The sequence below is a fragment of the Neofelis nebulosa genome, chromosome 3 (assembly GCF_028018385.1).
Source record: "Neofelis nebulosa isolate mNeoNeb1 chromosome 3, mNeoNeb1.pri, whole genome shotgun sequence".
In the NCBI taxonomy this organism is placed as follows: Eukaryota; Metazoa; Chordata; class Mammalia; order Carnivora; family Felidae; genus Neofelis; species Neofelis nebulosa.
In genome coordinates this window covers 67916157-67931033 of record NC_080784.1, presented here as the reverse complement: position 1 = coordinate 67931033, position 14877 = coordinate 67916157, and the positions used below count along the sequence as shown (strand labels likewise).

Genomic DNA, 14877 nt, shown 5'->3' with positions numbered 1-14877 from the left:
GACAAAATGAATGGATAAAGAAAATGTTGTGTATACATACAATAGAATATTATTCCACCTTAGAAAGAAGGAAATCCTATCCTTTGTGACAATATGAATAGACCTGAAAGACATTATGCTAATTGAAACAAGCCAGTCACAAAGACCAAGACTGTGTAATTGCATTATATGAGTTATCAAAGAGTCAAAAGTCATAGAAACACAATGGAATGGTGGCTGTCAGTTGATGTGGAGGAGGGAAAAATGAAAGTTGTTCAATGTGTACAAAGTCACAGTTATACAAGACAAACAAGTTGTGGAGATCTGTTGTACAACCTAGTGCCTATAGTTAACAATAAAATGTGGAGCATTTAAAAATTTAAGAGGGTAGAGAATTTATGCTGTGTTCCTAACAGAATAAATGAATTGATTAAATTAAAAAATAAAATCTGGTAGTTTTCTCTCTTTATCTTTGAAAATGTTACATAATTAAATATAGAAGGAACACCTATAAATAATTATATCCAGACTTAGGAACAAAACCCTTTGAATCTTTTATTTATATTGTTACTTATGGGATGAATTTGAAAGTTCTATAAATATAGATATAGTAAGGCCTGCATTGCTATAACTTACAAATGCTACTTCTGATTTTAATAGGATGTTAACATATAATCTCAAAAAGTTATTTAAAACGTATTATTTTGACCTCTAAGAGCTTAAAGTAAAAACATGATTTCAGAAAACTGTTTATAATTAAGCAAATACATTCATGTGACTGAATCTATGAATAAAATTATATTAAATCTTCCCCTAAAATTTTTCTCAAAGTTACATGCTGCTACATAGTAAGTGGTTCACTGATTAAAGGAATAGTAGCTAGTATTTTAATGTTGTAACTAGGGAAACATATTGAAAAATACTTGACTAACATTAAAAGAAAATCAGAATAGAGAATTGAAATTAAACTCTGTCTTACAACTTTCATCATAAAGAACAAAGAAAACTAAAGCACTCAGTTACTTGTCACCTAAATTATTTTTAAAGAGAAAGTGGATTACAAATTGATATTTAGCAGAAATATATAAAAGGCATAGAGAAGTTATGGTGGACATTATCCAGGTCATTAACTTTAGCTTTCTTTTATCTTTATCTACCTTAAGAATTTTCTTTAAAAAAAACTTTTTTAAATGTTTATTTACCGTTGAGACAGAGACAGACACAGAATGCGATTGGGGGAGGGGTAGAGTGAGAGGGAGAATCCGAATCAGGCTCCAGGCTCCAGAAGCTGTCAGCACAGAGCCAGATCCAGATCCGGGACTCCAACTCACAAGCCCTGAGATCATGACCTGAGCGGAAGTGGGCCTCCCAACCCAACTGAGCCGCCCAGGTGACCCAAGAATTTTCTTTTTAAATATTTGCTTGCAATGATGGTTGAACTAGTGACACCAAATATAGATAAAGATATACTAGTAGTCAGGACTTGGATAAGATCTTTCTCCCCCCTTGGATCCACCAATATCTACATATACTCGTTGATTTAAAGAGAAATAAGATTCCTTAGACAATGCTTTAACCTTGTTCAAGAACTCGATTGAGAAATAGGCATGCCAAACTAGAGTCCTCCAAGTATCAGGGGCCCTGAAACAAATTAGAATAATTAGATTTGTAAATGCATCTAACAAATCAGATTGAGGAGCAAGGGTAATAGTCATTCCAAGTACATCCAGACCCAATCTTAAAACAACCATCCTGTGGCATATGCGGACTGGGGGAACAAAGTGTCCGTGACTTTTCTCATAGAGAGCACATTTGATAAATCATGGTACTTGGAGTTCCAAGCAATTTAGCTATAACTAAAAATCCATCTTGAGCATCCCCACTCTATCCATATCTCTTTCGCTATGTAATAGTTTGTTGTTGTTGTTGTTTTGTTTTGTTTTGTTTTGTTTTGTTTTAAAAAAGAATGAATGGTACATTTTTCCCCATTACTTCATGATACAATCGGGAAACGTGGGCAGTGATGGCAAAGCATTTCTAGCACTAAATGGAGAAAACAGCCCAGGGATTGATGTTGGTGGCAGGGCAGTGAGCTCTTAAGGTGGCAGTAACCAGAGACTGCTGCAGAAAAGCCCTGCTCTATAGCCAGTCGCGCTTTGTAAGGGCGAGTGCTCGATACATACGGGTCTTTCTGGCAGAATCTTCCACGAAAAGAGAAGAGATGTCTTCATCCACTCCTGCTTCATTCTTTGCGATACAAGTGTATGCTCCTGTATCTTCATAGCGCACATTGCTTATATGAACCTCGCTGCCATTTGCTGAAAACAGAAGGCAAATGCAACTTGTAAACTCCAATTTCAGTTTTGGTACAGTGCTTTCCGATTACACAGTCAAGCAGTTCTCTTAGCTTGTCCTAATTAAACTGCTTTCCTTCCTACTTTCATGCTTTGGAGGCATGCCAAATTATTCCAAAAGCATTCAAGTGTTTCATAAACTGTGTTGTCATTCTGCTAACAGAGAACCCAAAACTCTGTATCAAATGCACATGCTTTATATTTTATATTTATTTCCTATTTCCTACTTGGTATAGGTATTTCATATTGATAACTATAATTCCATTTATTTATTTCTTTTTAGTATTCAAAATTCACTTTGTCCTAAGTTTTACAAAATTTAAAAATAATAACAATATGTTTTATATACGAGAATACATATAAAAAGTCTTCATAAAGGAATTAAGCCAGCTACATCATACAAGTATAGTGCAATTACCACTTGTCAAGTACATTATTGAGCGTGTATTAAATATCTGGAATTATAAGGTAAGGGAACTATTAAGTAAGGAAAACAGAAAGATAAAAACACATGATTTGTCTGCAAGATTTCAATCTTTTGCCAGGAATATATGTAAACAATATTATAATATGGAAATTAACACTGTCAATGTATAACCAAAGGGTTAAGGGAATAAGTAGCTCAACTTTTAAATCTTAGTAAAATAATTTTTTAAGCTAATCCCTAATTAATGAGTTGTATTCCCTAATGTGGATACCAGAGTATAATTAAAAACTGACTATATGTAGGAAATATACAAGGTGGTGTTACACATATTATGTGTTAATTGTCCTAAGTAATACATAATTATCAGAAGCAGAATCCGAGACTCAGAGAATGATCGTACATAAATCACTCAACTCAAAAGATGGGGGCTGGATGCCTATCAGACTCCCAAATCCAGTGTTTGTTGTGCTCATTTTTTTTCCTCTTTTACTTTATTTCTTTAAGTCTTTCTGTGTGTGCTTGTGCCCTTTATTATCTAATCACAAGAACACCATGCACCATGTCCTGTGTGGTTGTCTGGGGAAAGAAGGCAGAAAAACAGTGGGAAAAGAGCTTGAAATGCCAGTGGCTCTCAAGGGATGTGAATAGGAGGATATGGAGAGGCAGTGAGTGTTTGGGGAGAAAGAGCCAGACTACTTGAACCTCTTTCTCACTTTATAGATGTTATTACACACCTCCACCACCCCCCAGCCCCCATCCATTGTTGAGAGTCACTACTCCAAAAGGGAGGTTGGTGATTTGTTTTTGTTTTTGTTTCTTTGCTGTAAAAGGCCTGGTAAATATTTTGTGCTTTATAAGCCATATCATATCTGTGACAACTGCCCACTTCTGCCATACTGGCATGAAAGCAGCCATGGACAATACTTTACAACATGAGTGTGGCTGTGTTCTAAAGGCAAACAAAAACAAAGCCCCCCCCCCCGCCCCCCCAATTGACTTTATTCACAAAACAGGCATTTTCCCAGATCTGGCTTGTGGACCTTAGTTGGCAGACCCCTGCTCTGAAAAATAAGGAGTGCACATACATTTAAGCCTGCATCAGCTTCTTGTTTTACATGAAATATGGCTCTCTCCAAAGAACATACTTTTTCTTAAGACCCACAACTTCACAACTTCAATTCTCTAGATTTGTTTTGAAATATCGTCAATTTATTCCTTCCTTAAACTTTCTCTTCTCAATATTCTTATATGTTCTCCTAACCTACATGCCTCACTGTCTTCCTCCTTCTCTACATAATCCACCATTTCTAAATATTTTCTACTCTATTGCCAGAATGAGCAATTCCCTCGTCCATTTATCATTCTGACACACAGGCCTTACTAACTGCCCAAACTGCAACAAGCTGACATATCTCCACACTTGGTGTCTCTGTATCTAGTTTTTTTTTGAGTACATTAAGAGACTACTGCATAGGCAAATTTACAGATTTTGAAATTCACAGTTTTCAGTTTGCAAGATGTTCAATGCTACTTGCTATTTATTTCACCTGACCTTTATGGTTACATGCCTTTCATTTCCTGCTCCATTTTTATTTCAAATCTTTACTATGTTTGATGTTTCCCATCTTAATACTAACTTCTTAATCTACGCAAGTGACCTTGCTTTTAAATAATGAAATACATACATGTAATTAGAAAGTAAACTCAAATCATTTTGCAGTATACATGGTTATTAAATCATCACATTCTATTACCTTAAACTAACACAATGTTATGTCAATTATATTTCAGTAAAAGCTGGGAAAACGAGTTAGGCCAATTTCCTATTTCCATCTACATTTTTACATTTATTTACATTTCAAAGGAAACTCTCTCCTGTTTCTTTGCAAGGGAAATCAATCTCCTCTCTTTTCTTTCTGATTTCTATGATTATTTGGTCATCCTTCCTCACCTCCATCATCTCCACATCTTTTTCCTTACTAATATTCCTTCAGATTGATGCACTGTTTAGGAAAAAATGTCTTTATTTGCCCTAATTCTTACCCTCAGTGGCAGCTAACTTTTCTTTTTTCTTCCTTTCAAAACTGGAGAGATTTTTATACTTCCTACTTCCTTTTCATTTCCAAACCCACTGAAGACTAATTGCTACTATTACTGCTTTTTTAAATGTCAAAAGGCCAAACCTAATCACCTAACTCACAAATACATTTCAGTGACTTTCCTTAACCTTTCTATGCATTTGACATTGTTGAACACTTTCCCATACTTAGCTTTATTTTCTTCTGTAGAATCACCTTAATTTCATGCTTCCTTGTTGATTTTCAGTCTCCTTGTGTTATTTATCTTGATTTGCCTTCCAATTAAACATTTCTGCTTTTCTAGGATTTTACTTCCTTTCATTAACATATCATCCCATCCATGGACATAGTTATGGAGTCTGTGCCTAGACTTGGACCTCACATATTAATGCCAACTAAGCATTTGTTGAATAAATGGATAATTGAATAACTATAGTATTTGGTAATATGTAATCATATAGAAAGTCCTATGAAATTCAACACTCCAATGCACTCAGAGTTATCTCGTAGGTTGTGTTCCCCACTCACCTTTCATTTGTCACATTCTGTCAAAACTTTAGCTATTTTCTCGTTTTTAAAAATGATAATAGCTATCCTACAAGGGCCCACACTCTTTCAATATTGAATCTAGAGTGTAACCAAACCCCTGAATTTACCTCCCTGTATATTCCTAGAGGCAAAGATATAACTTGCCCATCTAATATGGCTTACTAGTATTAAATGGGCAAGAGATGACAAAATCAGAAACTAATTAGAACTTTCTTCACTTTAATTTGTGTTAATCAGATCAATCTTCTTCTCTTCTAAGATTATAGACACTAAAGATATGATCAGCAGATGTAAACATGTTGGTTTACTTATATTAATATGGAGATTTGTAGCATTCAGGTTTTAAAGGTCAAAATTACTTTCCCATGTCATTTTTGAAAAAAATAGTAGGTATTTCAAAAAAAGTATTTAAAAACATATATTGAAACATTCTTTGTCAAAGTGGAATAAGAATTGATGTCTGTGCTTATAGAAATAATGCCAAAATGAAAATACATTCATTTCTAGCAGTATGAATTGCAGGAATTTAAAGCAAGCAATAAAGAATATCATGTCATGCAACAGATACTCCAGTAAAATGACCTGTCATGTTCTACTCTTGATGGTGGAAATAAGATATACATTTTTCAACCTACTGGTATAATCAACGTATATGCAACTGTTTTTGCACAAAGATATTTTTTGTTTTCTACTTACCACATATTAATGATTATTATATGTGTAATAATTGATTAATTATAGTTACACATTAGATTATTAAAATTTAGGATATTTTATAAATTAGAATTCAATAATAATATTCATAACCTTAAAACAATTTGGTAATGTTTTTATTTTCCTCTGTCTTCATTTGCAAAGTATACTACAAAACATTCACTAAGGAATTTCCATATTATTTATACTTCCTATAATGTATTTTAAAAGTATGATTTAAACATTTAATTGGCCCCTGCAGAAAGGTATTCTCTGAAGACATCCATCTATTCTGTTCAGCATATCTGCTATAATCCATAAGACAAGTATTTAAAAGATACATAATATAATATTTTATTTATTGCTAAAATAATGACATAATTATTATGACAAGATTATTATTGAAAACACTAAAAATAGTAAAGGGCTCTATTTCAGATATAATGTGTTAGAAACAGCTATATTCTTTTCATATTCATGACATTTTGTTGTCATCTACTTTTTTTTTTAAGTCATGTAAACTGTGTTATAAATTTTAATGTAAAATTTCTACATGGTCATTTGAGAGGAGAAAATAAACTGAAAAGCACCTTGAAGAGTGAGTTGTTTGGACAGCTTTGGTGTAATATCGATTCCATTCTTCAGCCAGCCAAGCTGAGGGTTTGGTATACCCTCTGCATGGCACCTGAGACTTGCAGTTACCCCAGGTTCTCGAGCCTGACTCTCTGGATACACCCGGATCACTGGAGGGACTACAAGAAGAAATGGGAAAAAAGTAAGTTACTAAGCCATATTCTGTGATTTTCCAAAAATTGCAATATGATAAAATTGCTAATTATATATTCTAATGATATGTAATTCCACAGATCTTAGTTTCCAAATATCAATATCTCCAAAAATTTGCCACTATTCCTTGCATCAAGGTTATTATGAGACTGTGTCGGGAAAAATACAAGCTGAGCCTGGAATATCCTGTTTTGGTAATAAAGGAGGTTTTCAAAGGATGATAGAAACAACAATAAAATACAGAATCCAAGGGCACCTGGGTGGCTCAGTTGCTTAAGCATCTGAGTTCAGCTCAAGTCATCAGCTCACTGTTCATGAGTTCAAGCCCCACATCAGGCTCCATGCTGACAGCTCAGAGACTGGAACCTACTTCGGATTCTGTGTCTCCCTCTCTCTCTGCTCCTCCCTTGCTCACTCTCTGTCTCTCTCAAAAATAAACACATTATAAACAAAAAAATCTTAAAAACAAAATACAAAAGCCAGCTTAAAGGGGCTCATATTTGTCAAATATATGAAAATTTGGGCATTAAAATAATTAACTCTAAAGAACTATAAGGAACAAAATAAGACTTTAAGAATTCAGTTATAGGGTCCCCTGGGTGGCTCAGTCAGTTAAGCATCCAACTTCTGCTCAGGTCATGATTTAGCAGTTCATGAGTTTGAGCCCCACATCGGGCTCCGTGCTGACAGCTCAGAGCCTGGAGCCTACTTCAGATTCTGTGTCTCCTTCTCTCTCTACCCCTCCCCCACTCATGCTCTGTCTCTCTCTCTCTCTCTCTCTCTCTCTCTCTCTCTCTCTCAAAAATAAATAAAACATAAAAAAATTTAAAAAAAGAATTCAGTTATATAAACAAATAATGAATATATAAATGAGAAAGAACAAAAATATTTTCCTTACCATAGCATGTTTAAAAGATCAGAGTAACAATTATATTTATAGAAGCATCCAAAAAATAAAATATTTAGAAATATTTAGAATATTTAGAAATTAATTTAACCAAGGAGGTGTAAGATTTTTACACTGAACACTGCAAAATGAGTAGAAAGAATTTAAAGAAAAACACATAAGTGAAAAGTCATGTGTTTATTAATTGAAATAATTAATTAGTAGGACAGTAAGAATTGGTAAGAATTGTCTGTGAGATGACAAGACTCCAAAAAAGTCGACCTATAGATACAATGTAATCCCAATCAAAATTCCAACTGCATTTTTTTGCAGAAATGGAAGAGCTAATCTTCAGCTTTATATGGAACTACAAGGGACCCCAAATAGCCAAAACAATCTTGAAAAAGAAGACAAAACTGGAGGTCTCATATCTCCCAATTTTCAAATGTATATATATGTAGACAACACACACACATATAGTATAGTAATCAAAACAATGTGATAACTGGCATAAAGAGAAAAATCAAATCTATGGATATAGACTTGGGATGCCAAACTAAACCTATTAATCTATGGTTAATGGATTTTCAATAAGGATTCCAGAAAAGAGTCTTTTCAAGAATTGATTCTGAAACAACTGGATATCCATATGAAAAAGAATGAACTTGAACCCCTACCTCACAACATATATAAAAATTAACTCAAAATTAATCAGACTTAAATGTAGGAACTGAAATAATAAAACACTTAGAAGAAAACATAAGGATAAATTATCCTGACTTTGTATTTTACCATGGTTTCTTAGATATGACCCCAAAATACAAGCAACAAAAGAAAGATTAATAAACTGAACTCATTAAAATTAAAATTTGGGGTGCTCAAAGGACACTATCAAGAAAGTATAAACACAACTCAGAGAGTAAAAACATATTTGCAAATTATATCTGATAACATACTAGTATCTAGCATATATAATGAGCTGTTATAACCTAGCAACAAAAGATTAACATCCCCTTCCACACAGCAAAGGAAATTGTCAGCAAAATGAAAAGGAAACCTATAGAATGGGAGAAACTATTTGTAAGCCAGATATCTGATAAGTCATTAATATATAAATATACAATGAACTCATATAATTTAACAGAAAAAAAGCAAATAAAAATGGGCAAAGTACCTAAACAGACATTTTTTAATGAAGACATACAATGACCAACAGGTTAATGACAAGGTACTCAACATTACTCAACATTACGGCTTATCAGGTAAATGCAAACCAAAACCACTTCATATTTGTTAGGATGTCTATTTTAAAAGGCAAGAGATAACAACCATTGGTAAGGATATGGAGAAAACAGAGCCCTTGTACACTGCTGGTGGACATGTAAATTGGTACAACCACTATGGAAAATAGTATGGGGGCTCCTACAAAAATTAAAAATAGAACTACTTCCAAGTCAGTAAATTCTAACTTCCTGCTCAAGTAAGCTTTAACTGACACAGATTCCTTCTGAACTTTATCCTCAATATTCTCCCAGGAAAAATAAGATTGAATTTGTGTATCTTCTTTTACCCTGTGTCAGTTCTTCTGCTGATAGAAAATAATACCATCAGCAATAATACTTTAAGAGTAAAAACAATAATATGTTCATACATGCCATAGAATATTTGTGTTGTACTTCTTATAGTCATGTTGCTTTAAAGATGAGTCACAAAGAAGTTTGAAGCCTTCCCCAGGACACAGAGCTTGTTAGAGTCCAGAGTTGAGATGAAACTCCAGGAGGCTGTGATTCCTCAGCCAATGTTCTTTGCTTTTCATGCTGCCCCTAATCAACCTGGCTGATCTTGGTCTCTAATAGCCACTGAATTTAGCCAATAGGAAAAAAAATACACAAAAATCTGAAGGGTAGTAAAAACATGTTCCAAATTTGACTGATCAGTAATTCCTATGGCAATCAATCAATCAGTCAGTCAATCATAAAAATTGCCTTACAATCCAGCAATCCCACTTCTGGGTATATACCCAAAGGAAACAAAATCACTATCTTTAGAGAGATAACTGTAGTCTTATGTTCATAGCAGCATTATTCGCGATAGCCAAGGTAAGGAAACAACCTTAAGTGCCCATCAATGGCTGAGTGATAAAGAAAATATGGTATATATATGATGAAATATTATTCAGCCTTAGAAAGGACATTCTGTCATTTGTAAGAACACAGAAGGCATATTGTAAGTGAAATAAACCAGACAGAGAAAAAAAGATACTCTATGGATGACTTATATGTAAAACTTAAAAACAACAACAAACAGCAATAAAACCAACAACAGTAAGAAAATTATGTTGACTGCAACCTCAGAAAAGACCTAATACCAGACCATCTGCTTAAGCTGTTCTCAAATTCTTTAGTCGTCTCATTTCTCTGCTTATAATCTCATAACTCTATATCTCTATTTTCCTGTTATCTCATATGAAAACAAATGTTATTTTAAACCACTAAGTTTGAGGATAATTTATTGTTCACTAATCTCTCTCTCTCTCTCTCTCTCTCTATATATATATATATATATATATATATATATATTATCTGCACTGCCAGCGCAGAGCCCAACATGGGGCTCAAACCCACAAACTGTGAGATCATGACCTGAGCCAAAATGAAAAGCCAGACACGTAACCAACTGAGCCACCCAGGTGCCTTTAGCATTTGTTATTTAGAATGACCATGAAAGCATATGCACCCTGCATTTGCCTTAGTAATAATATGACTTGGTAAATAAAGAAAAACACTATGGTTTTCAGTGAAAAAATTTTCTGCAGGAGCTATCTTAGCCGAAGACAATGGACAGATATGCTCACCTGGGCCATTTTGCTCTTTGGTTAACTAATATACTTTGAACTACCTGATTTCTTTTATTTTCATCCAATGGAATGCCAGTCAAAGATGCAATGTGGGGGCGCCTGGGTGGCTTGGTCAGTTAAGCGTCCGACTTCGGCTCAGGTCACGATCTCACGGTCCCTGAGTTTGAGCCCCGCGTTGGGCTCTGGGCTGACAGCTCGGAGCCTGGAGCCTGTTTCAGATTCTGTGTCTCCCTCTCTCTCTGCCCCTCCCCTGTTCATGCTCTGTCTCTCTCTGTCTCAAAAATAAATAAACGTTAAAAAAAATTTTAAAAAAAAAAAGATGCAATGTGGATAACTAAACTGGGAGACTCTCTTTAGGATCTCAACTTTAGACCTAAGTTAATTTCACCACTGTTCTTTCTAGTGACTGGAGGAGCCATTGTATATACAAATTAGATTGACTAATGAATAAATGTCAGCCTTCCAGATTTACTGAAGATATAAAAGCAATTCAAACCAAGAGACTAGTTGAAGCCACAATCAGGACTATAGATATGTTTATCATCCTACTGTCCCCTTCTTTTTGGCTGTGTACGAGAGCTCTTAAACTAGACTCAAATCAACTCTGATATAGAGACAAAGGGAAGGAAGGGGTCCTCAAAAAGTCCCAGTAATCCTTTGAATTTGCAGCTGCTTCTTTACTTTGTGAATTGCCTTTAATAGTTTCAGGAGCAGAAAATATTAAACTTCCAAAATTCTGAACACCACATTTTTGCTACATCCTTTCCCCCTCTCCTAAATATAATTCCAAAGAAATGCAATACACACATCTGCAACAGCGATGGGAGTAAACCAAGCTCTGATTTTTTGTTAACCTCAATGACTATTTAAATGGTTTATTTTGAAATATCAAATATATTTTCAAAAATAGTCTTCATAAATTTCTGTACATGCTTTCTGGTGACCTAACACACGTATTTGGGCATTGGGTACATATCTAAAAGCCCAGGGTAATTTCTATTCCATTTTATTACATTGGAGGTTCAAGTAAATAACTTTTTAAAGAGATACAGTAATATACTTCCAGCAAAACCACATTACCATAAGATCTGCAGTGAAGAGACTTCTTTCATATACTCAGACCCAATCTTTAATCTCTTGACAACTCGAAAGTGAGTTAGAAGATGAGTTTTTTAAAAAGACTTTCATAGAGTGCCAAAATGGAAATCTACTCTTTCAGTAAACATTTAATAAAAGAAAGTGTATCTTACCACAAAACTCATAGCCAAAGTAAGGACCAAGGCTTCTTGAAATATTATTTGGAATAGCAAAAAATTGAGACAACCTACATACATTGAAAATTAGTTTGAAAAGAAGTACATCAGTCAACTCAATGATAACAATAGATTCTAGGGGCTCCTGGGTGGCTCAGTTGGTTGAGTGTCTGACTTCATCTCAGGTCTTGATCTCATGGTTCATAGTTTGAGTCCCTATAGGGCTTCCTTCCGTCAGCCTGTCAGCATAGAGCCCACTTCACATCCTCTGCCCCCTTCTCTCTTTGCCCCTTTCCAGCTCACACTCTCTTTCTCAAACAAAACAAAAAAACAAAAACAATAAATTCTACATCTTTTCTATTAAAAATTGTAGATATTATATGGGTCACCTACACTGTCACTGATACTCCCCAAAGAACAGCTTTTCAAATAAGATGTTCAATTTTCCCCCTGCATTCCTAGTTGTTTCTACCTTATTGATACATTTGCACATGAACTGAAAGGAAAATAATGAATAATAATTTTTGTCATATTGAACTTTTATACCCAAATATATAATATTACATTTTGAAAAAATCCTAATACTCATATTGTATGCTTCTTCTTTACTATATGGATACCAAGTGATTGTCTGAAAGCTATCTCTTAACTTAGACACCAAATTGAAGGATAAGTGATCGGCATAACAACTACTTAACCTCGGTGACAAGCTACACATTTAAAAGTAGGTTATTTTTCCCGGGATACATATTATGAAATATAAATGACGATTGATGGCAGCCTGAATTAAAAAGTCAATAACCCTCCAGAGAGCATTTCAAGTCATTTGTTACCGTCATTTTTAGTTAAGAAGTTCACTCTATGAACTTATCTTTCCTTTCTACTGGTATTGCATAAATAAAGAAACTGAGGAAGACCACCAAAGGGTTTTCACATTGGATTTAGAATATTATTTGTGTGTGGTATCATGAAAATCTTTAATTTTTTAAATGTTTATTTATTTTTGAGAGAGTGAGAGACAAAGTGTCAGTAGAGGAGGGGCAGAGAGAGAGAGGGAGACACAGAATCTAAAGAAGGCTTCCGGCTCTGCGCTGTCAGCAGAGAGCCTGATGCGGGGCTAAAACTCATGGACAGGAGCTCATCACCTAAGCTGAAGTCAGAGGTTAACTGACTGAGCAACTCCAGCGCCCCTATCATGCAAAACTTTAAATTACAGGTTCCCAGTATTTTAAGCAAAATGTAGTATGTAAAGGTTAGTGTCTATACACTGAACATTTTCTAATGATATTCAGTATAGCACTAAAATAACTCAGGAAGCACTTTAAACTGGTTGAATTTATTTGGCATAACATTGTCTAATAAAGTCAAATAATATCTATATTAAATAGTATAATATTATGTGCTTATATGTACTAAACATTTAAGTAGTTGAGTTTACATATTGTTCAAATTCATTCTATAAAATATAACGAAATAAACTTCTGTGCCTTAAAATGGAAGAGATCTAAGAGGATCCAAATATATGAATTCTATCCTTAATAAAACTTAAAAAACATAAAATAGGAGTTTTGAAATAATAATTTACAGATAATTAGTGAGCAACTTCTGAGTGTAGCAAATTGAGCTAGATGATGTTCTCTCTCCATCTTCCACATACTCTGTTTTATGCATTAACATATTGAGTGAATGTTGAATTTAGGTTTTGAATTTAGCCAAGTGAACACTGGAAAAAATGCATTCTTGGCCTAAACTGTCTTATCTGGTACTGATTATAAAATAAACATATCTACTGGATTTAACTACTTGGAATCTAAATATAAAGTCTGAATTCGGTGTTTAGCAGTTATATATAAGGTATATTTGGGGTCCTTGAAAAATAGTATTTTAAATGTCAAGGTCAAATAAATGTCAGTTCATTTATACTAATTTGAAGAGGGATTAATGATTCACCTTAAAAGGACATAACTTATGGAAACCCAACTCTTCTTTCTATAAGACAGTTAAAATAAATATCATGTGACTATATTGAACTAATATAATAAAACTGTATTTAATTTACCTGATGGTTCTTACAGCATAAAGTAAAAGTAATTGGATACTGTATATGGAGGACTAAGAATAGGTACTTAAGGCTAATACATTTTTAACTAATTATAGAAAATAAAATGGAAATGAGGTTCTGATACTAAATATTAAATTTTGAATCAAAAAAGTAGCTAAGCTAAAGAAAATATTGCATAATTAGTACAATTATATTTGTTAGATCTTTCTTCCTGGAAACTTTGGGGTCCTAATGGAATCATTTGTGAAGATTTATCAGCTCAAAACCATAAAGTATTGAATAATAATAGGTATGAAGCTTAGTAAAGGTTGATGTATATATTTCTTAAAGATCTATAATAACTTCATTGTATTAAAACATATCAGTGCTATTCTCAATATTAGGAGTGTCTAATAGAATCTAATAATCTTCCTCATCTAGTATTAGAAAAGATCTATTGAAAAAAATAGATCTCTATAATACTAAAACCTGATTTTTTGCCCCTTTAGCTTTCATTTTGTGATCTTTCTTTAGAAACTGCTGCACCATTATCAGAAAGTATAAAAACAGCATAACCTGGGTACTTTGGAAGCCTGATTTTGGAGTCAGGAAGCAGAGGTCACTGACCCAATACGGTGACTGCAATCTAACTGAAAACAAAAATGAATTTAAGGTGAATTGTCAGGTCACTGGTATGTAAACAACTAAACATTAGATATTTTTTTCTTTTTCTTGATGCCATTATCTTGCACTCTTTTGAAGGATTCTATCACTGCTCTTCCACAAATTATTCACACAGCTGCGACTGTTACAAAAGGTTCTAAGAAAGCTTGAGGGTAAGAATATAAATGTCTCTGAAGTAGTGCTGACTCACAGCGGCATCTGGATTGTTCTGTTTGTATTATGACTTCCTTTGTCATTAAAGCAACTTTCCTATGAAAAATTACAGACAGAGTTTAATAAATATTTTAAAT

General features: G+C 33.9%; 1 protein-coding gene across 3 annotated transcripts in view; it reads right to left on the bottom strand.

The window, feature by feature from the left end:
• FSTL5 (follistatin like 5) overlaps positions 1-14877 on the bottom strand; it is a 789672-nt gene that overhangs the window by 144594 nt on the left and 630201 nt on the right. For all 3 annotated transcript variants that reach the window (XM_058720999.1, XM_058721001.1, XM_058721000.1), the window contains exons 9-10: positions 6671-6832; positions 2163-2297 (exon numbers count right to left, since the gene is read on the bottom strand). In XM_058720999.1, the coding sequence (XP_058576982.1) occupies positions 2163-2297; positions 6671-6832 (297 nt within the window). The remainder of the gene's footprint in view (positions 1-2162; positions 2298-6670; positions 6833-14877) is intronic.